At 41.1% G+C, this 24,155-nt stretch overlaps 1 protein-coding gene across 1 annotated transcript in view; it reads right to left on the bottom strand.

The window, feature by feature from the left end:
* C13H20orf194 (chromosome 13 C20orf194 homolog) overlaps positions 1–23,341 on the bottom strand; it is a 173,156-nt gene extending 149,815 nt beyond the window's left edge. The window contains exons 1-2 of the mRNA XM_018057413.1: positions 22,910–23,341; positions 531–610 (exon numbers count right to left, since the gene is read on the bottom strand). Coding sequence (XP_017912902.1) covers positions 531–610; positions 22,910–22,992 — 163 coding nt within the window. The 5' untranslated portion in view covers positions 22,993–23,341. The remainder of the gene's footprint in view (positions 1–530; positions 611–22,909) is intronic.

The following is a 24,155-nucleotide window of genomic DNA, read 5'->3' as shown; positions in this document are numbered from 1 at the left end:
GAGATTGATCTGACATAGAAAAATCTCTAAGATACATTTATCAAGTGAAAATTTTTTCAGTTAGGTTAGCAACAATGTACATGTTCCCTTTTGTGTTAAAAAAAATACAGTTGATGTTATCTCTTGGGGAGTGGAACTGGTACCTGGGATGATTAGAAAACTTCATTACTGTGTACTGTCTTAATTTCTCTTTCATAATAAAAGAAAGTGATAAAGAATAAATGCCCAATTCTGTCACCCTATGGTCCTAGGCAAGTCTGCTTCATCTCCCAGAGTCTCAGTTCCCTCCCCTTACAAGGATCACTGTGAGGAGAAATAACATATACAAAGTGCCTGCTCTGTGGTACAGGCTCCCTATTTCACTGTCAGTGGACTTCATTAAAACAGCAACAGATTTCAGGGGAACAAGGGCTGGGAGAAGAATACTAACTCACAGCTTGTCTCACAGTGATGACACTATTATTAATATCTTCCTGTGAACAGAAGCAAGTTTTCCCAGCCCTGAGTCCCAGATTGTTAAAAACACTGACCTAGGATGCAGAGGATCCCGTCGGGTTGAGACTTGCTGCTCTGGGTCAAGATGCTCTGAACCTGGCGGAGTCGACTGCAGCTGCAATAAGAAAAGAAATCAGCTCCCTGAGTGCCAGCACGTGAAGGCATGAGGAAGAAAATAAGCAAGTGATGGAAACTGGTCCCTGTCTGACTTTGACGTCAGAATCATAAAAAGAAATTACGTATTCTTTTTTCTAATATTTTTTGGAAGAGATTATGCAGAATTGGTCTGAAGACTAAGTCTGAACTGCTGATTATAAACTGTATGGTCAGTAGCTCTCTCATTCAACAAAGGATGGAACCAAAGGCCCTCTCATAAGCAATGCTAGACAGGACTAGAAACCAATAGCTGCCCAGAAGAACCTCCAATGTCTTAATTTTTTTTTTTTTTTTTTTTTACTGGTCGCAATGTCTTAATTTTGAAGATTATCAAAGAAGAGTTTCTACACTAATTTGTCCTAACTGTGGTCCTTACTGATCTGTTAAAAACAAAAACCAAGCAGATAAAAGTCAAACTAAGGATGAGTGTCATCACAACTACCCCCATAAGTGTGTCAGTACATGGTACTTCTTGCTGTATCATTCTGCCAACTATGCCAATTGTCTTGCTGTTCACACTGTTCACTGAACCCAGGGTAGCCAAGGGGTGTGTGGGCAAGCTGGAAGAAGACTCAAGGAGCTGTAGGAACTGCTGCTGCTGCTGCTGCTGCTAAGTTGCTTCAGTTGTGTCCAACTCTGTGCGACCCCATAGATGGCAGCCCACCAGGCTCGCCCGTCCCTGGGATTCTCCAGGCAAGAACATTGGAGTGGGTTGCCATTTCTTTCTGCAATGCATGAAAGTGAAAAGGGAAAGTGAAGTTGCTCAGCCATATCTGACTCTTCGCGACCCCATGGACTGCAGCCTACCAGGCTCCTCCGTCCATGGTATTTTCCAGGCAAGAGTACTGGAGTGGGGTGCCATCGCCTTCTCTGCAGACATGTTTAATTCTCTCTGGCTGGCACAGCAGCCGTAGGGCAGCCATGCTGCATTCTCTCTTGGTTGACCCAGTGGACACAACCATAACACAGCCTCAAGGGCTTTTCAAGTGGAAATTATACAGGTTTACAAAACAAAAATGGCCCGTGACCAAGTGGGTACATTGTGATGCACGTGCACAGTGCTGTAAGTCATCTCAGCTGATACATAACCATATATTTACAAAAGGTGGGGGTGAGACAGCCTGACCACCGCCATCTTGGCTAATTCACTCTTTCTCTACAGAACTGCTCCATTTCTGTGCAAATCTCTGATTCCACTGATGTTACAGACATATTCTTCCTTCCAAACAAAGCATAAGAAGAGGTACTTCCAGACACTGATATCACTTCTAAGGACCCCATGCTTTCCATATCAATCCCTTCTCCCTCTCAGATTCTGAGAGTGGTTCACTTTCCTGCTTGAGACTGATCCTTCCATAGGGTCTGTCCACATCACCTTCTGGTCCAAGATCTGTCTCCACTATTTATCCCTTAAGGCTCTTATATTAATTTGCCCCCCTACAGTCAACATATTCCCAATCCTTGTTGTTGTTCGGTCACCCAGGCGTGTCTGACTCTTTGCAACCCATGGTCACAGCACACCAGGCCTCCCTATCCCTCACCATCTTCTGGAGTTTGCCCAAGTTCATGTTCACCGCTTCAGTGATGCCATCCAGCCATCTCATCCTCTGACACCCTCTTCTCCTTCTGCCCTCAATCTTTTCCAGCATCAGGGACTTTTCCAGTAAGTCAGCTGTTCTCACCAGGTGACTAAAATACTGGAGCTTCAGCATCAGTCCTTCAAGTGAGTATTCAGGGTTATTTCCCTTAAGATTGACTGGTTTGATCTCTTTGCTGTCCAAGGGACTCTCAGGAGTCTTCTCCAGCACCATAGTTCAAAGGCATCAATTCCTTGGTGCTCTCCCTTCTTTACGATCCAGCTCTCACAACCGTACATGACCACTGGGAGGACCATAACCTTGACTATATAGACCTTTGTCAGAAGAGTAATGTCTCTGCTTTTCAACACACTGTCTAGGTTTGTCATAGCTTTCCTGCCAGGAAGCAATCGTCTTCTGATTTCATGGTTGTAGTCACCATCCGAAATGATTTTAGAGCCCAAGAAGAAATCTGTCACTACTACCATCTTTTCCCATTCTATCTGTCATGAAGTAATGGGGCTGGATACCATAATCTTAGTTTTTTTACTATTTAGTTTTGAGCTGGCTCTTTCACTATCCTCCTTCACTCCATCAAGAGGCTCTTTAGTTCCTCTTTGCTACCTAGAAGCCCTACCACATCATCATTATCTAAGATTCTCCATAAACCTACTACAATAACTGTTCCATCCATAACAGTCAGACTTCATCCTCACTCCTCTGTTTGGGTACACTTGTCCTATACTCACCCAAGCAATAGTATTTCCAGCTAAATAACACCATTTCCGTGTCTTGAATTCCCTTTTCCCTCTGTTCTTTCTGATATTCCCACACACCAAGTCCATGACTTAGTGGTCCTTATCACTATCTTCTTTCAAGACGTTCACCATCTTCTACCTAATACCAAAACCAGACAAAGACAGCACCAAAAATATAGAAACATACAAATAAATATGTCATGAATACAGATGTAGAAATCCTCAATAAAATATTAGTAAATATATGTCAACAACATATAAAAAGAATTACACACTATGGCCAAGAGGGATGAAAGTCTGGAAATCAATCAATATAATCCCTAATTTAACAGGCTAAAGAAGAAAAAAAAAAATCATACGACCACATAATTGATGCAGAAAAATCTGAAAAAATTCAACACCAATTCATAATAAAAAAAACTTAGAAAACTACAAATAGATGAGTTTCCTCAAATTGATAAAATCAATTTTGGTTTTGATACCAAAAAAAACCCCTCCAAAGCAAATTCTGGAATATACTCAATGGTTAAAAAAAAAAAAAAAACCAAAAACGAGAAACAAGAAAAAGATGTATGTTCTCATTAACCTATTCAACATAATACTGGAAGTTCAAGCCAATGCAATAAGGCAAAAAAAGGAAATAAAAGGTATACAGATAGAAAAGGAAGATATCAAATTATTTGCAGAGATGACACATGGCCTATATAGGGAATCTCACAGAATCTACAAAAAAATCTTAGAATAAGTGAGTTCAACAAAGTCATAATATCAACATATAAAAATCAACTGTATACATGAACACACGGACCAAAATTAAAAATACAGTATCATAAACCTAACAAAACATGAACAGGACTTACATGCTAAAAAATACAAAACACTGATAAAGAAAAAAAAAAAAAAACCACTGATAAAGGAAACTGAATAAGATCTAAGTAAGTGGAGACACATAATGTATTTATGGACTGGAAAACTCAACATAATATACATGTCAATTCTTCTCAAATTGATTTATAAGTTTAACACAATTCCTATTAAAATCCTAGCAAGATTTTTTACAAAGACAAGATCCCTCTAAAACTTATAGGGAAAAGCAAAGGAACATTCAAAGATAGCAAAAACTTTTTAGAAAATGAATACAGTGGGAGGAATCACTATGTCTGATGTCAAGACATATTATATAGCTAAAGTAATCAAGACTGTGGTTTTGGCTAAAAGATAGATACGTACGTCAATGGAATGGAACAGGAACAACAGAAATAGACCCACAAATAAGCCAAGTAATATTTAAGAAAGCATGAAAAGCAACCCAAGCAAGGAAAATTAGTCTCTTCAATAAATGGCATTGGAACAACTGGATATCCATAGAGAAAAACATGAACCTTAACCTAAACCTTATAACTGGCACAGAAATTAACTCAAAAGAGATCACGGATTTAAAAATTTATATATAAAATCTTTAAAAGAAAAGAGAAGAAAATATTCAGGACATAGGATTTAATGAAATTCTTAGACTTGATACCAAAAGTATGATCCATTAAAAATTGATCCATTAGACTTCACCAAAATTTTAAACTTCTGCTTTGTGACTCTACTGAGAGAAAGAAAAGGCAATCTACAAAATGGGAGAAAATATTTGCAAATCACTTATCTGAAAAAGCAGAATACAAAAGAAACTCTCAAAACTCAACAGCAAAAACACACTCCAATTAGAAAATAGGTCTAAGTATAGAGAAAATTTTCTCAAAGTGGATAGAGAAATGTCACATAAACACATGAAAACAGATTCAACATCATTATCCATCACTGTTGTTGTTGTTCAGTTGCGAAGTCGTGTCCGACCATTTGCAACCCCATGGACTACAGCACGTCAGGCTTCCCTGTCCTTCACTATCTCCCAGAGTTTGCTCGATTCATGTCCATTGAGCTGATGATGCTATCTAACCATCTCATCCACTGCTGCCCCCTTCTTTTTCCTTCAGTCTTTCCCAGGATCAGGGTCTTTTCTAATGAGTTGGTTCTTTGCATCAGGTGGCCAAAATATTGGAGCTTCAGCTTTGGCATCAGTCCTTATGAATATTCATAGTTGATTCCCTTTAGGATTGACTGGTTTGATCTCCTTGTTGTCCAAGAGACTCTTAAGGGTCTTCTCCAGCACCACAAAACATCAGTTCCTTGGCACTCAGCCTTCTTTATGCTCCAACTCTCACAACTGTACATGACTACTGGAAAAACCACAGCTTTGACTATATGGACTTTTGTTGGCAATGTGATGTCTCTGCTTTTTAATATGCCATCTAGGTTTATCATAACTTTCCTTCCAAGCAGCAAGCATCTTTTAATTTCATGCCTGCAGTTACTGTCAGAAGTGATCTTTGGAGCCCAAGAAAATAAAATGTCATTGCCTCCACTTTTTCTCTTTCTATCTGCCATGAAGTCTATGGCCATATCACCCTGAACTCTCCTGATCTCACCTATTTGCCATGAAGTGATGGGACCTGATGCCATGATTTTAGTTTTTTTAAAAAATGTTGACTTTCAAGCCAGCCTTTTCACTCTCCTCTTTCACCCCCATCAAGAGGTTCTTTAGCTCCTCTTCACTTTCTGCCATTAGAATTGTGTCATCTGCATATCTGAGGTTGTTGATATTTGTCCCAGCAATCTTGATTCCAGCTTGTCATCCATCTAGTCCAACATTTCACATGATGCGCTCTGCACAGAGGTTAAATATACAGGGTGACAATATACAGCCTTGTCATACTCCTTTCCCAAATTTGAACCAGTCAGCTGTTCCATGTTAGGTTCCGATTGTTGCTTCTTGACCCGCAAACAGGTTTCTCAGGAGACAGGTAAGGTGGTCTGGTGTTATTTCTTGAAGAATGTTCCACAGTTTGTTGTGATCCACACAGTCAAAGGCTTTAGCATACTCAATGAAGCAGAAGTAGATGTTTTTCTGGAATTCCCTTGCTTCCCCTATGGTCCAATGAATGTTGGCAATTTGATCTCATAGATTAGAGAGATGCAAATTAAAACCACAATGAGACACTACTATACATCTACTACTAAAATAACAAATAGTGATGATATCAAATGCTGGTGATATTCAGAGAAACTGAATCACCTGTAGATTTTTGAAGTAAATTAAAGAAGACATCAATAACAGAAATACATTCATATTCCCACACTGGAACTTAATATAATATACAATATATATTTAATTTTTATTGGGGTATAATTGACTTACAACGTTGTGTTAGTTTCAAATGTACAGCAAAGTGAATTTGTTACAGAAATACATATATCCACTCTTTTTTAGACTCTTTTCCCATATAGGCCACCTATATGGAGTATTGAGTAGAGCTCCTTGTGCTATACAGTAGGTCCTTATTAGTTATCTATTTTATATATAGTAGTACATATGCGTTAATTCCAACCTTTCAATTTATCCCTCCCCTCCAAGGAACTTTTTTTGAAGAAATAGAAAAATCCATCTAAAATTCGCATGAAATCCCAAGGGACCCAGGATAGACAAAACAATATCGAAAAAGAAGGATAAGCTAGAAGACATACTTCCTAACTTTAAAACATATTACTAAGCTACAATAACCATTTAACAGTTTGTACCGGCATAAAGACAGACATATAGAACAATGGGCTAGAATAGAGAGCGCAGTAATAAACCCTTTTTGTGACTGGCTTATTTCACTTACTAATAATATAGAGTGCTCGTGGTCAAATGATTTTTGAGAAATGTACCAAGATTGAGAAAGGAGAGTTTTTTCAACAAATGATTTTGAGAAAACTTTATAGGGTAATTATTAATTTAGAAAAAAAAGAATTTGAACTCTTGACTTTACACCATACACAAAATCTAACTCAGAATAAAGACCTATAAAACTATACAAAATTTTTTAGAAGAAAACATACAGGAAAAGCCTCATAACACTGGATTTGGCAATGATTTCCTGTTATGACACTGTAAACACAGCAGCATTATTCACAATAGTCAAAAGGTAAAAGCAACCCAAGTGTCCATGTGTGCTAAGTCACTTCAATTGTGTCTGACTGTGTGTGACCCTATGGACTGTAGCCTACCAGACTCTGTCCAGGGGATTATCCAGGCAAGAATACTGGAGTGGGCTGCCATCCCCTTTTCAGGGGATCTTCCCAACCTAGGGATTGAACCTATGTCTTTCATGTCTCTTGCACAGGCAGGCAGGTTTCTTACCACTAGTGCCACCTGATAAACTGTGGTATATACATACAATGGAATATCATTTGATCTTAAAAAGGACAGAAATTCTGACACATGATAATACATGAATAAGCCTTAAGGACCTTACAGTAAGTGAAATAAGCCAGTCTCGAAAGGACAAATATTGTATGATCCCATTTTTATGAGGTACTTACAAGAGACAAATTCACAAAGACAGAAAGTAGAATGGTGGTTGCCAGGGGACGAGGGGGTGAGGTGGGAGGGAAGGAGTGGGGAGTTATTGCTTAACAGGCACTAGAGTTTCAGCTCTGCAAGATGAAGAGTTCTGTGGACGGATACTGGATACTGGTGAATGTAGCACAGTAAGGTAGAAATACTCAACGCCACTGAACTGGACACTGAAAACAGTTTAGATGGCAAATTTTATGCATATTCTGCCACAGTTTAAAGAATTTCAAGTTTAAAGAAACCAATGTCATGTAAAACAGAAAAAACAGAGAGGGAGAACTCTTGTAATAAAGAATAGTAAGTCAGTGAAACTTATTAACCTTAATTTGATTTAAACAAAACCAACCAACCAACCCAAGGGAAACATCTATAAGACATCTGAAAAAAATCTGAGTTTGCCTTTGAAGTATATTACATACTAATAGAATATTATTATCTATTATCCAGGGCATATTCAAATTTACTATCAATTTTCTTAGCTGAGATAATATTATGGTGATTACATAGTAGAACGTCCTTTTTCTTAGCAGATGCATGAGGCAGTATTTAGGAGTGAAGTGCCATGATGTCTACAAATTGAAGAGTTTACCAGAAAAAAAGAATGAAAAGAAAAGAAAAAGTAAAGAATGCACACAGGCAAAAAGTCAAAACTGGTAAATCCTTGTACTATTCTTTCATTTTTTCTGTATTGTTTGAACATTTTCATAAGAAAAATCTGGGGCTGGAGATAAGGGGGAACATGTGGAGTAACTCAGGGTTTTGGAAGTAGCAGAATTTAAACTGCAAGATGATTAAGATTAAAGAAAGAAAACTCTATCCCTGGGAAATGGTTGCCTATCCATCCCCACTTTCTCATGTTTAATATAAGATTCATCTTGCAATCATTCTCTGCACTAGAAAGATTTCAGTAAGTTGGTCCTTTGGTCCATTTCCCAATCCTGGCTAACTACCAAAGTTACCAAGAGCATTTGAGTTTTCAAACTCAGAACCAGCCAGTGACAAAAAGCATTAACAGGGGTCATGTGACCAGGAAAAGCCAGTTCCCCAACTACTGCTATGGGAAGCCAAGACAGGAGCAAAAAGAGGGGTTTTTTTTGGCCAAATCAAGTAGAAGCAAATAAAATGTAGGAAGATCTTTCTCTTCCCAGAGTAAAACATTAATAACATTTTCTTGTAAAACGGGTAGATCTAAAGTTAGTTCTTTTTTTCCTTTGAACATTTTCTTGCTTCCCAAATTTAATTTTTGACTAGAACATAGTCTATTATTTATCACTGAACCATTAAACTTTTCATTTACTGAAATATTTATCTATTTAAAAAACACCTGTTAAGTATAAAGAAAACCACAATATTCATATTCCAAGCACTCAAAATTAACCTACATTAGTGCCTTTTTCAGTTACGTAAAGTATTAATTTATTGTCCTTTTTTATTTAAAAATCAAAACACTACATACGAAACTCAAGTTTTCACTATTCCCCACCCCCACAGGTCACCATTATGAGTTTTCTTTGTATCCATCCAGTTTTTTTCCCCTTTTTTCTTCAGTAGAAACATTCAGTTCAGTTCAGTCGCCAAAAACACACACCAAACCCAGCAACAGCACTGCCCTGTAGCTTTCAGGTCTACCTGAACAAAAGCTAGCACATCCTGAGTAGAAGGCCTGTGGTCACCTACAACATTACAAAGTTCCTCCTTTAGAATACCTGCAGAGGGTCACAAAACATGACTAAACAACAACAATGAACACACAGCAGACCCAGTAATACATTTTCTATCAAATATGCTGCTTGTATACTCTACTATACTTCTCACTTTCATTAGATTCAGGCTCAAAATCTAGACATGACAGATGATACAGCAAAAGCAAGACCTAAATAGCAGTCTGCCCAGATCACAAGGCTGAGTAAACATTAACAGCATCAGAACCTGAGTGACTAACTATCCTGGCTCTGAACTTTTCTTTCTGATATACCTCACTGATTTCCTGACAACAAAGTTAGCCTCAGACACAGTATTTCTGAATTCTAAACAATCACTTCTGTTCTCCCCACCATCCATTTTATACTTAATAGTTAGTTCACTGCTCACTGCTGTTATAACAATTACTATATATATAGCTAAGTATATTTTGTGTTTCATTATCATGGTTCCCTGGAAATGGGAGAAATTTTGAAATTTTTATTTTTGTCTGTTTTTCTTCATAATTTATGCTTTTTGATTTTTAAAACCAAACTATTAAAACATGAACATATTCTCCTTATATGCTTTGTGTTTTGGATGTTTTACAAAGTGAATGCTCATACCAATCTGAATCACTTCATCCTATAAAACTGCTGTGAACAATTTGATATAATACAGTTAATACATAGTTTGGGTGAGTTTTTTGGGGAAGAGTTGTTTTTCATTTCACTGTTTTTACATAAAATCAAAATAATGAGATATGTAACTGCTCTGCAATGTGCTTTTTTTTTACTTAACATTATACAGAACACAATCTCATTTTTAAAACTGTTGTACTATATCCTTTTGCTTTTATTTAACAAGACACTATGATTGAACATTCATGATTTTTATTATTTTTGCAAACAGCAAACAATGTTTCAGTGAGCAACCTTATAAAGCCATCTTTGACACAAGTCTAAAAAAAAGCTGGCTTAAAACTCAATACTCAGAAAACTACAATCATGGCATCCAGTCTCATCACTTCATGGCAAAAAGATGGGGCAAAAGGAGAAACAGTGACAGATTTTATTTTCTTGGGCTCCAAAATCACTGCAGACTGTGACTGCAGCCACAGAATTAAAAGATGCTTGCTCCTTGGAAAAAAAGCTAAGACAAACCTAGACAGTGTATTAAAAAGCAGATACATCACTCTGTTGACAAAGGGCTGTATAGTCAAAGCTATGGTTTTTCCAGTAGTCATGTACAGATGTGAGAGTTGGACCATGAAGCCTGAGCACCGAAGAACTGATGCTTTTGAACTGTAGTGTTGGAGAAGGCTCTTGAGAGTCCCTTGGACTGCAAGGAGATCCAACCAGTCAATTCTAAAGGAAATCAACCCTGAATATTCATTGGAAGGACTGATGCTGAAGCTGAAGCTCCAATACTCTGGCCATCTGATACAGAGTCGACTCACTGGAAAAGACCCTGATGCTGGTAAAGATTGAGGGCAGAAGGAAAAGGGGGCGACAGACGATGAGATGGTTGGATGACATCATCAACACAGTAGACATGAGTTTGAGTAAACTCCAGGAGATAGTGAAGGACAGGGAAGCCTTGTGTGCTACAGTCCACAAGGTGGAAAACAGTCAGACAAGACTTAACTACTGAACACGAACAGCAACAAATTTTCTGCAAGGCAGAGACTAGCATTGCCAAGTAAGAGGTATCTGCATTTAAAAATTTGAGAAATTTTGCTAAATTGTTTTCTTAAAATATTAATCTATAATATACCAGAATACCTGTTTCCCCATAACTTCTAAACCATGTATTACCACTCTTGAACTATTAATGTAATAGTTAGAAGTCTCCTTGTCAGACAGTTGTCCCTTGGTATCCATGAAGGATTGATTCCAGGAACCCTTCAGATACTAAATCTGCAGATATTCAAGTCCCTTAAATAAAATGTGCATAATATCAATTATAACCTATGCACATTATCTGGTATATTTTTTAATAATGTTACTTATTTACTAATTTTCGGCTATGCTGGGTCTCCACTGCTGCACAGGAGCTAGTCTTCGTATCAGTGTGCCAGCTTCTCACTGCAAAGGCTTCCCTTGTTGTGGAGCACAAACTCTAGGGCATGTGGGCTTCAGTAGTTGCAGCACATCAGTTCAATAGTTGCAGTTCCCAGGCTCTCGAGTACAGGCTCAATAGCTGTGGTCCACAGGCTCAGTTGCTCTGTGGCATGTGAGATCTTCCTGGACCAGGGAGCAAACCCGTGTCTCCTGAATTGATGGGTGGATTCATCATCACTGAGCCACCAAGGAAGCTCCCTAGTATATTTTATATCATCTCTAGATTACTTAGACAGAAAGTTAAGAAAGTTAAGTCGCTCAGTCGTGTCCGACTCTTTGCGACCACATGGACTGTAGCCCACCAGGCTCCTCCCTCCATGGGATTCTCCAGGCAAGAATACTGGAGTGGATTGCCATTTCCTTCTCCAGGGGATCTTCCCGACCCAGGGATCAAACCCAGGTCTCCCGCATTAGAGGCAGACACTTTAACCTCTTAGCCACAAAGGAAGAGATTACTTAACCTAATATAAATGCTATGTGAGTGGTTGTAAATACAATGTAAATGGTACTTAAATAGTTGCTTGTGGATGGCAAATTCAAGTTTTGCTTTTTGGAACTTTCCTAAATTAAAAAAATATATTTTTGATTTGAGTGGTTGAATCCATGGATGCAGAACCTGTGGATCTGAAGGGCTGACTGTACCATTACTTCATTTAGGATTTTTGCAGTTGTTATTTTCCTTTGTAATCTCTTTGTCAAACACCAGGATCATGCTAGCATCAGAGAACAAGTGGGAAAGCTTTCTGAGGTATATAATTCATTTGGCATGTTTTCCATTTTTATCTTCCTTAATATACACTATGCCTCTTCTCTACCACAGCATCCAATCATGAGTCACCCAGCAGCAAGCCAGCCCAGCTGGAGTCCTTTCTAGGGATTTTCTGTTTCAGACGTAGAAGAGAAATGGCCTCTAGGGTCACAGTCCAGGAAGAATGTGGATTTGGGGCTATATGGATAGAGGCAACTATTTTGATAGCCGAGTCCCAGTTCCTGAGGCCCCACTTCTTACAACTCTTCCTATCTTGTCTCAGTTCAGTTTAGTCTCTCAGTCGTGTCTGACTCTTTGTGACCCCATGGACTGCAGCATGCCAGGCCTCTCTGTCCATCACCAAATCCTGGAGTTTACTCAAACTCATGTCCATTGAGTCGGTGATGCCATCCAATCATCTTCTGTCATCCTCTTCTCCTCCCACCTTCAATCTTTCCCAGCATCAGGGTCTTTTCAATGAATCAGTTCTTCCCATCAGGTGGCCAAAGTATTGGAGTTTCAGCTTCAACATCAGTCCTTCCAGTGAATATTCAGGACTGATTTCCTTTAGGATAGACTGGTTGGATCTACTTGCTATCCAGGGGACTCTCAGGAGTCTTCTTCAACACCACAGTTCAAAAGCATCAATTCTTCAGTGCTCAGCTTTCTTTATAGTCCAACTCTCACATCTATACATGACTACTGGAAAAACCATAGCTTTGATTAGATGGACCTTTGTTGGTCAAGTAATGTCTCTGCTTTTTAATATGCTGTCTAGGTTGGTCATACCTTTCCTTTCAAAGAACAAGTGTCTTTTAATTTCATGGCTGCAGTCACCATCTGCTGGTCTATCTCCCCACTATTCCTTCCAGTCAAGTAGCCAGTACATTTATTTCCTTTTTAACTTTACTCTTTTGAGTTGGGTTTCTGTCACTTGAAACAGAAAGCATTCTTCTTATTACAAAATGAGTATAAGGAAATGTTCAGGATTAAACCATACCAATGTCTATAACTTACTTTGAAAAGCATTAAAATATAGGATGAATTGATGGGTGAATATCAGGATGACTATAAGGCAAACAGAGCAAATATATTAAGCAGAGAATCTAGGTATGAATATACATGAATGTTCACTGAAAAATTCTTTCAACTTATTTACGAGCAGTTTTCATGATAAAATATTGGGGGGAAAATCAATAACACAAGTTAGCACAAGTCATATCAGCATTAATTCGGACTTCAGGCAATGATTACAAAGAGCTACTGTAGGACTACTAAGAAAAGGGTTTACGGTTTAAGAAAGCTGGCCCTGCATTAAAGTGGCAATTATTTATTCTCTCTGTGAAACAGACTTGGAAGAAAGGCAAGAAGGCAGAATGTGTCTCAAGTCAATAAATGTCCTTTCCCACTGAATTCCTTTCTGGAGCAACAACTTGCAATGGAACAAACAAACCCAACATTACTGCTGTCATGACCAATACATGGTTAAACAGTAACCATAAAGTGACTCAAACTGAAGGAACACACACACACATACATGTGAGCATGCATGACTGAGAAACGTGTTGGCATCACCTGACTATTCAGTGACTTGAATTTTCTCCCAGCATTTTTTCATATAGTTCACCAGACCCATTAGTAATTCTAAGCAATATAACTTTCATTCCACATAGCTATTAATGCCTCCCTGTAATAGAGACAGTTTCCTAATCCATACATATTCTCTCCTTCTTTTTTTTACTAATAGTATTCCAATTTGGAGCAACAATAGGCACAGCTTCTCTTCTTGTAAGTGAAGTCGCTCAGTCATGTCCGACTCTTTGCGATCCCATGGAATGTAGCCTACCAGGCTCCTCTGTCCATGGAATTTTCTAGGCAAGAGTACTGGAGTGGGTTGCCATTGCCTTCTCCTGGGGATCTTCCCAACCCAGGGATCGAACTCTGGTCTCCCGGACTGCAAGCAGACGTTTTACCATCTGAGTCACCAGGGAAGCCCTAGAGCTGACCAATGAGACATGCAAAAGCCATCAGGTAGAGGCTCCTGGGAAAGCTTTCTGAAGAGAAGGAACTGACACAACTAGGAAAGCTGCCTTCTTTCCTGAAAGATCTGATAGCTGGAATTCCTGCAGTCATTCTGTGATTCTGGAGCTACAGAAAAAATGGAATCCATTTGCTAAATACAGACACAGAAGAGGCTGGTTTCCTGATGACTTCATACTAGGAGTAGCCCGCCCTCCTCTAAACAGACATCTTTTGCAAGAGAGATTAAACCTCAAAGTTAAGTCATTATTGTTAACTATCTTTTACCAGCTGCCAAATACAGTTCCTAATAGGTCCTGATAGGATTGATGCTTTTGAACTGTGGTGCTGGAGAAGAGTCTTGACAGTCCCTTGGACTGCAAGGAGATCAAACCAGTCAATCCTGAAGGAAATCAGTCCTGAATATTCATTGGAAGAATTGATGCTGAAGCTGAAGCTCTAATACTTTGGCCACCTGATGCAAAGAGCCGATTCACTGGAAAAGGCCCTGATGCTGAGAAAGATAGAAGGCAGGAGGAAAAGGGGATGACAGAGGACGAGATGGTTGCATGGCATCACCGACTCAATGGACATGAGTTTAAGCAAGCTCTGGGAGATGGTGAAGGACAGAGAAGCCTGGCGTGCTTCAGTCCATGAAATCACAAAGAGCAGACACGACTGACTGACTGAACCACAACAGATAGGTCACCTTATCTAAAATGGTTAAAACTTGCACCCAACTACAATTCATGTCTAGACCCATTTCACAAATTGGGGTATAGAAGACTCTCTACAAACCAAATATAAGAACTTCAGAAAATGCTGCTGCTGCTGCTAAGTCGCTTCAGTCGTGTCCAATTCTGTGCGACCCCATAGATGGCAGCCCACCAGGCTCCCCTGTCCCCAGGATGCTCCAGGCAAGAACACTGGAGTGGGTTGCCATTTCCTTTTCCAATGCATGAAAGAGAAAAGTGAAAGTGAAGTCGCTCAGTCGTGTCCAACTCTTAGCAACCCCATGGACTGCAGCCTACCAGGCTCCTCTGTCCATGGGATTTTCCAGGCAAGAGTACTGGAGTGGGATGCCATTGCCTTTTCCACTCACCACAAATGGAAAAATGGTATCTCAAAGTCTATCACTATGCTTTACTGAAAGAATATATTGTTTTCCTTTTTTTTTCTTTTTCTCCAGCCTTCTCTGAGCATTTCCACACATAATCTGCTCTTTGAAAAGTAAGTTCACAGGTCTTCATTCAGAAGGCATCCACAATTACTTTCCCGCATTTCTTTGACTATTAAAAGCATGCCAAAATATAAATGCAATGTTGAGTCCTGACCTGAATCTTGGAATAGAAAAAAGACATTAGTGGAAAAACTGGGCAAATCCAAATGAAGTTTGGAGTAATAAACTCCAAGTAAACAAAAATTTACTTAGTAAACTAATATGAAATACAAATATTAATTTCTTAGCTTTGATAAATGCATCATGTCAACATTAGAGGAAACAGGGTAAAGGTCATATAGGAACACTATATACCATATTTGCAACTCGCCTATAAATATTATTTCAAAGCAGCAGCTTAAAACAAAATTAGCTAACTTTCCCTTACCAGGGTTCTAAATCACAGATGTTGTTTAGTCACTAAGTCATGTCTAACTCTTCTGTGATCCCAGGGACTGTAGCCTGCCAGGCTCCTCCTCTGTCCATGGGATTTTTCCAGGCAAGAATACTGAAGTGGGTTGCCATTTCCTTCTCCAGGGGATTTTCCTGGTCCAGGGATCAAACCCACATATCCTGCACTGGCAGGCGGATTCTTTACCACTGAGCCACCAATGAAGCCCCAAATTACAGATAACAGTTTTAAATACCCAAGTCACAAACTGCTTTTTCTTTTCTTCTTAATTTCAGGGCACAAAAACAACATGTAAACTGTAGAACTCTTGAGAGCATCTGCATCTCATTAACTCCCCATCTCCAAAACTCAGAACATCACAGAAGAGCCCAAGAGCTAGGAAACACTGTTAAAATACTGTGCCCTATTGATGCAACAACACAGTCATCCCAAACCTATGTGAAAACAAGCAGACAGAGGCGTGCTTTTCAAAATGTCGCTTTTACAAAAGACCTACCCATTTTTCAGTAACTGAAAGAAATTTGAAGAGGGTCTTTGCTTTTATGTAAAAAAAAGATGAAAAACAGAGATAGCCACCATCTGTTTTACAGTGGAGCAATAAGAGTGGCACTGCCAAGCTCGTTTCTGGTAACTATACTCAGCATCTCAGCAACAGCTTTGAACCGTGTCTGTGAGCATCTCTGCTTCATCCTGATTTATTTTGTGCCTCTGTTAGCAAGATGTGTTTTAAAGTAATTGTTTCTTCACTTCATGCCATTTCAGTTTACAAAAGTTTTCCTGGGAAGGCCCTACTTTCTAAGAGCTGGGTGAAATCCATACATAGACCTCCACCCGTGGTTCAGAAATAAGGTCATAAAAAAATAAGTAAGCAAACCCTTTTTACTTCTACAAGCACCAAACCAAGCCTCCCTGGCCAGCATCCCAGTAAGTACACTGAAGGTGAAACTTCACATCTTCATACATACAAGGTCATATCTTGCTCTGCATTTTGAGTTCTCCTAAGGAAGGGACAGTGAAAATTTTTATTTTCTTGGGCTCCAAAATCACTGAGGACAGTGACTGCAGCCATGAAATTAAAAGATGCTTGCTCCTTGGAAGAAAAGCTATAACAAATCTAGTTAGCATACTAAAAAGCAGAAACATTACTTTGCCAACAAAGGTTGGTATAGTCAAAGCTATGGTTTTTCCAGTAGTCATGTACAGATGTCAGAATTGGACCATAAAGAAGGATGAGCATTGAAGAACTGATGCTTTCAAACTGCGGTGTTGGAGAAGACTCTTTGACAGTCCGTTGGGCTGCAAGGAGATCAAATCAGTTAATCCTAAACGAAATCAATCCTGAATATCCACTGGAAGGACTGAGTTGAAGCTGAAGCTCCAATACTTTGGCCACCTGATGCAAAGAGCCGACTCACTTGAAAAGACCCTGATGCTGGGAAAGATAAGGCAGGAGGAGAAGGAGAACACTATATATCATAGAGGATGAGATGGTTGGATGGCCTCACTGACTCAATGGATATGAATCTGAGTAATCTCTGGGAGATGGCGAAGGCTGTTGTGTCTCAGTCCATGAGGTCGCAAAAAGTCAGATAAAACTGAGTGACTGAACACCAACAACAAAGGCAGGGACAATTACTGTTTCTGTAGATCTGTAAACCCAAAAGAGAACCATGGGTACTGGCCAATAAACATCACCTGAAGAGATAATCTGCCTCTGGGAGGCTTTACTTAAGCCCTCTCCATAGAACATCACTATGATTAACCACTTTCCCACCATTTAGCTTACAACTGTGAGTCTTCATTCTCTGAACACCCAAATAGCCCACAGTTTCACCTATAATTATTCTCTACTCATTCAACAAATAATTAGTGCAAGCAGTGTTTCACAATAGCTAATAACAGCAGTTCACATTTATTGAGTACTGACTATGTGCCAGACACTGACCTAAGCACTAAGGCAAGCAATATGGGAAATGGCAACCAAAAAATGGTCCCAACTCTTTGGTAATTTCCAGGAGCCAACAAAGAAGGCCCTTTCTTATGAGCCTTTAACAAGCAAGTAATCTCACCTATACATGGTATAGAACTCCAGCACAGGAGCTCCTTGGTCAGACATTTGGCTAAAGCACACCCCATTCAGTGACTGATAAAGGGTGCATGGAAAGTCGAACTATGTGATCTTACATGTGTGAAATGTTTTTATCCTTCCCTCACCTGCCTGAGAATTTGGCTGGATACAGGATTCTGAGTGGGAATCCATTTTCTTTTAGTAAACACTATTTGCTCCATTATCCTCTAGCATCCAAATCTTATGGTTCCTGACTCTATGTGATTTGTAGATATCCTTTTTTCTCTTTATAGTGCTCAAAAATGTCATGATGCTATGCCATGCATGCATATTTTTAAATTAATTGTGCTGGATTTTTGGAGGGTTGTTTTAATCTGGAAACACAGACTTTTTGAGAAACTGTATTTTATACTGGATGATTTGTTCATCCCAACAAATAATAACCACTTCTTGTTACAGACATCTACAATAGGTCACTCAGTCCTCCACATTCCCTCAAAGATTCTGGCTTCTGGATCCTGTCTCTTTGCTATTACTACTCCCAACTTAATTCATGATGATCTCAATTCGCACTGACCTTCTACTATCCTTACCTCCCAGTTCCTTTACTCCTATCTTCCAATGATGTCGTCTATCCTAGGGGTCTCCAACCCCTGGATGACAAACCAGTACTGGTCTATGGCTTGTTAGGAACCAGGCTGCACAGCAAGAGTCGTGAGCAAGTGAAGCCTCATGTGTATTAATAGCCACTCTCCAACTGCTAGCATTACTGGAGCTCGAAACCTACTGCACTTAAATCATTCCAAAACCATTCTCCCCACCCCCAACTCTGGTCTTCTATGAAACCAGTCCCTGGTGCCAAAAAGATTGGAGACCACTGCTCTATCCTACCTCTGCCAATCCCTCCCCGACTGCCCACATCCAAGGAGCTTAATACATCTTAAGGTAAAACATTCAACATGGTAACTGGGTCTCATCTTAAATTTAACCAAATGGGCACTTGGTGCTATCTGGCAATCCAAAAATATTTCCTTATTCATCTCATTTTCCCCCACTCTCCTGGATGAATTTCACACCTGCTTTCTCCTCAAACTTCCAACACCTCTCTCACTCTTCATTTTTAGCTTAAGACGTTCCTTCTTATTTAACTGAGAATATGAAGTAATAAGAAGAGAACTTCCACTCTGTCCCACTACCAAGCTAACAATGCACCAGTACTTGGGTCAGTAGAATCACCACAGATGAACCACTGTCCACGTATCTATCTAGCTTGAGCCAACATATCCATTTATATCCTAGACTCCATTCCCTCTCTCTACTCAAGGACTTCATCCCTGCAATTGTCCCTGCTCTCTCTTAATCATCAATTTGCTTCTCTGTACTCCAACATCCTGTTAACTTATAAACATGCTATCTGCCCACCTAAAAACAAAAAGAACTCTAACATTTCATGCTCCTCCAGCCACAGCCTTATTACTCTGCTCTCCGTTACAACAACCCTTGAAATAACATCACTGTAACTCTTTACTCACTGTCTTCCTCTCCTAGTTTCTCCTGAATCCACTACACCAAAACTGTTTTGTCAAGGTCATCAATAACCTCCGTATTACCAAATCTAATTGTCTATGCTAACATTTATCATTAGACCATGACTGTCCTTGATTCTTCCCTTATCTCAGGAGGTAGGAATCCATTTTCCCTCAAAATCTGGAAGACATTGGTACACTGTCTTTTCTACACAGGAAATCCCAGAGTTTGGATGCTGGTCCTCTTCTCTATCTACATTTACTCCCTGGGTTTCTATCCAGTCTTATAAGTTAAAAAAAAACAAACTTGGAGTCATCAGTAATATGAGTGGTATTTCCAGTTCCAATCTCTCTCCTGAATTCCAGACTAATATATCCAACTGCTAATGCAGTTATCTCCACTTCGGTATCAATTAGGAAACTCAAAATGAACAAGGCCAAAATTGAACCCTTTTTCCACAAGCCTACTCTTATACCAGTGTTTCCAATATGAATAACTGGCAACTCCATTCTTTCAACTGCTGAGTCTCAAAATTGCCTATGCCTTCTAACATTATTGTTCCTTCAGTCCTATTTCATCCCTAAGACTTATTTCTCACCATTCTATATTATGATTTTTTACTGTTTTTATCTCTCTCCACTTACAAAGAAGCTTTTGGAGGGCAGACACCTGTCTTATCTGTCTGAATTCACAACATCCAGCACAGTCTATGTTGGAATTTGCATAAACAGGCAGTGAAATTTAAACTGTTAAACAAGTCCAAAGCAGGATCAGAGTCCTCTGCAGGAAAAGATCTTAAGTAGGAAAGCATATTTCAGCTACTTCCATTGGTTCCTTAGTACAAACAAAGATAGTTATTTTGCTGGTAAAGAGTCCGCCTGCAATGCAGGAGACCCACGTTCCATTCCTGGGTTGGTTGGTAAGATTTGCTGTAAAAGGGATAGGCTACCCACTCCAGTATTCTTGGGCTTCCCTTGTGGCTTGGCTGGTAAAGAATCCACCTCCAATGCAAGAGACCTGGATTTGATCCCTGGGTTGGGAAGATCCCCTGGAGAAGGGAAAGGCTAACCACTCCAGTATTCTGGTCTGGAGAATTCCATGGACTGTATAGTCAAACCCGACTGACTTTCACTTCAGTTATTTTAATAACTCCAAAATCTCAGTGGCTTGAAAATAGGCTTATTTCTTGCTCAGTCTACATGTCAAAGATAGGTCACCTGGAAGCTAGTTCTGGTTCCCAGATTAAGACTAGTCACCATCTGGAGCACACAATCACCAAAAGAGAGGGAAAGAGAGTGGCAAGTTATACACCAGAAGCTTTTATCATGAAGGGATACACATCATTCCTGTGCACATTTCACTAACCAAAAGCAACTAACAAGGCCATACTCAACTTCAAGGGGGGAAGCAAGTACAACTGTACCACGTGCCCAGGAAACAGAAACCCAAGATATTTGATGGACAGCACTGATGACTACCATGAGTAGCTTCCAGATCTCAGCAACAATATTTTAACTTGTGATCTCTATTCCTAGTCTGTGAAGATTAACTCCATTGCTAGAATAGTGCCACTCACTTGCAAAGTACCATCTATGGGTCTTTAGGAATGTAAATTCACCAGTTAGGCTTGCCTCTTTAATCACTCAGGAGTCGAGTATAGCAAAGAAGCCCAAATATGGGTGATAGCCAAGTACTGAGAACAAACCTGGTAGGAACATTCAGTGTCATAATCAGGGAAAGGCTTGACTGAATGAATAAGAAAAGTATGTTCAGTTAAAAACTGCAGGGAAAGGAGGGAAACTTTCACCAAATTTCTTTTACCAAAAGTATACAAACACCAGGCCTTGAGGTACCTGGTACTATCCTTGTCCGAAGACTAACAAGTTTCACTCAAACCACATGGCGGAAAATTCGAAATTTGAATATGATTAGTAAAGTTAGCGAACATTACTGTTTTTAATAAAACAAAACACAAAAATACTTACAAAAAAAAAAAAGCATGCTGCCATGCTACCAGAAGCAAGGAAGGAAGCAGTTATTTTAGAAATGGATTTTACTGGGAAGCTCTTTTTTCCTTAAAAGACTCCAGACTTCAAAGCTCAGGATGATAGGGACAAACCCCAAGTCTACAAAGGCCTTGGATTTAAAGGGTTGCTGCCCAAGTTCTAAGTACCCAGTGCAGTTTCTATTGTACTCAACATTCAAATACTTTGTAACAGTGAAACTGGCTGCCAGAAACGTTAAAACAGACTAGAGATGGTTACCATAAGCAGCTAAACAATTGGAACCGTGAAGCCCAATGGAATTCCACTGAAGAGCAGAAGAGGAATCCAACTATGTCACCTGTCACCAGCCAAATCAGAAGCAATTAAGATTCCCAAATGAAACCAAGGGTATCTAGTCCCACCTCCTCTATTCTTTATTCAACAAACATGCGTTAGTAGCTGGGGTGGAAGAAGGAATCTCAGTAAGTATGAGAAAGATATGATTCTAAGATTTAGCTCTTATTCGTCACTAATCTGGTGGAGTTAAAAACAAAGGGATAAAAAACATTTTCGAGCAAAAATTTTAAAATACAATGCCTTAAATACCGTAACAAAGATATAGGAAAGACTGTTTTCACAGGTAAGTTGAGAACCTTCTTTCAAAGGAACACTATATTTGCTTTGCTAAAGAGCTAGAATCGAGAAAAAGCAAACAAAACAAACAAAAACCCTCTTCTGGTTTAAAGACAATTTAGCAGAACCAAAGCTCATTTCTCTCTCTTCCTCCATTCTTCTCAACGGTCTCTGCCACAAGCCCTCCATTATTCCATCATCGGCACTTCGCTGACGGCCCCAACCCAGTTCCATCACAAACGACACCAAGACTATTAAGGTCAGTCCCAAAGGCACAGGCAGCAGAGAGTAGAAATAAAACTTCATACACAGAAAGGTAGTGGGGACCCTCCCTAGACTGAGGCACCCCGGGGCCTTTATCTCTAGGTTCTGTGGCCTGGGGTCAGCAGCTTCCGGGGATTCTGGCCCCCTTTCCCTCCGCAGTTTTTGCCTCCTGCGCCCCTAATGACCTCCACCCCTCCTCAATCTGAGCTCCTCATCATGGAGTGAGGGAGCGACTCGGGACAGGGCAGGGGGAAGTGCGGAAACGCGCAGTATGGAAGATGCGGTCCGGGTGGGTGTTTGTGTAGGGGGGAGGGAGGGGGCAGACGCAATGCAGAGGAAAGGTTCTGAATGAGACCTGCTCCTTCAGGGGAGCAAGGCAGGTCAGCCATTTCTAGGTAAACCAATATGGGGTTCTATACAGGGGAGCTATTGTGAGGGGACGTCTCCAATGATGGCCATTTCTGGGAGAAATATTCTACGGGGAAGGCAAGCGAGTTAATCAGCCACTGTGCAGATCCTCGATCAGTGAATCTTTTCAGGGTGAAATGTTCTGTGGGGGTGGGGATGTCATAGCAGAGGGGTCTTCACAGGGGATCCGTTGTGGGGTTGTCGACAAGGAAGCCATTGTGGGAGCCTCGGCACCAGGCGCCGTTCCTCGGGAAACGTTCCTCAGGAAACTGTTCAGGGAAAAACCGTCCGCTAGGAAGCCATATCGGACCACGCCCTTGGGCGAGCGGCGTCGCCAGACCCCAACAGCCCGCAACCCCTCGCCCGCCCCTTTGAGGCCTCGTCCCCCTGTACCTGACGGAGGGCGACCCTCGGCCAGGGCCGCCGAGGGAGCGCGCCCGGGTCAGCCCCACCCGGTGCGGGGGATACGCGTCCATTGCAGTCGACAGCGGAGGAGGACCGAGCAGCTGCGAGGGTCGCTCAAGCCTGAGGGGCGGCTTCAGGCCCACTTCTGCCAGGCGGGGCGGCTGGGCGTGCCGGGTGGGCGGGGGGCGCAGCGTGCAGGAGCACGGCGGGGGCGGAGCCCGACGCGCGCAAAGGGCGCGGATGTGGGCGTCTGCAGTGGGTAGGGGACGGGCACAGGGCCGCAGGGACGAGTCCTCCTTAAGCTTCGAGGCGGTTGTGTCGGATGCTGCGAGCGCGGTTGCCCAGAGTTAAGGCTACCACGCCGCCGCTCTGCCCGGTCCTCAGGCTCCGTATCGTGGAGTCGGACTCTGCGGCGCTGCCAGCCACGCACAGAGGCGCTCCCAGGGGCGGGGCCTCGTTCCGCCCCGCCCCGCTCAGCCGCCTACGGCCTCCTGCAGAACCTTCAGAAGCTGCTGCACCTCGCCGGCGCGGGGGCAGACTCGAATGCCGCTTGGGTGCTCGGATCGCGTATCCCGGTCTCCCAGGAGTGTACCTTGCTGCAGTTTCTACACCCGCTGCTAATCAACTACGCATCCTCCCTTCAAACATTTAGCCGATTTCTAGCCGACCTCGGGTTAGCAATGCGCGCCTAGCCTTGCACAGACGTTAGGGGTTCACAGGGGCCCAGAGGATCCCTGCCTTTTACAGTTCAGATTCTAAGTCGACCCGTTTCCGACCGCAGGGCCATGTGTAAGAAAGCAAATCCCACCGAACCTCAGTCTTATGTATGATTGACAGAGTTTCCAGGCATTATATATATATGGGATATATTTGATGATTTTGGCCTGCGTCATATACTGACTTTGTCAGGATGCCCTAAATGTCCCATATTCGTCTTTTTACAGTCAATTGGGCTTCCCTTGTGGTTCAGGCAGTAAAGAATCTGCCTGCAATGTGGGAGACCTGGGTTCCGTTCCTGAGTTGGGAACATACCCTCGAGAAGGAAATGGCAAACCCACTGAAGTATTCTTGCCTGGAGAATCCCTTGGTGAGAGGAGCCCGGCGGGCTACAGCCCATGGGTTCGCAGAGTCCGACAGGACTGAGCGACTAACGCTTTCACTCTTTAACACTTCTTTCTGCTACAGTATTTTGTTCTTAAATTACTAGCTGAAAGTCCTTCCTCTACAAATAAAA

The sequence above is a fragment of the Capra hircus genome, chromosome 13, assembly GCF_001704415.2.
Source record: "Capra hircus breed San Clemente chromosome 13, ASM170441v1, whole genome shotgun sequence".
Taxonomy (NCBI): Eukaryota; Metazoa; Chordata; class Mammalia; order Artiodactyla; family Bovidae; genus Capra; species Capra hircus.
This window is presented reverse-complemented; position numbering and strand designations above follow the sequence as displayed.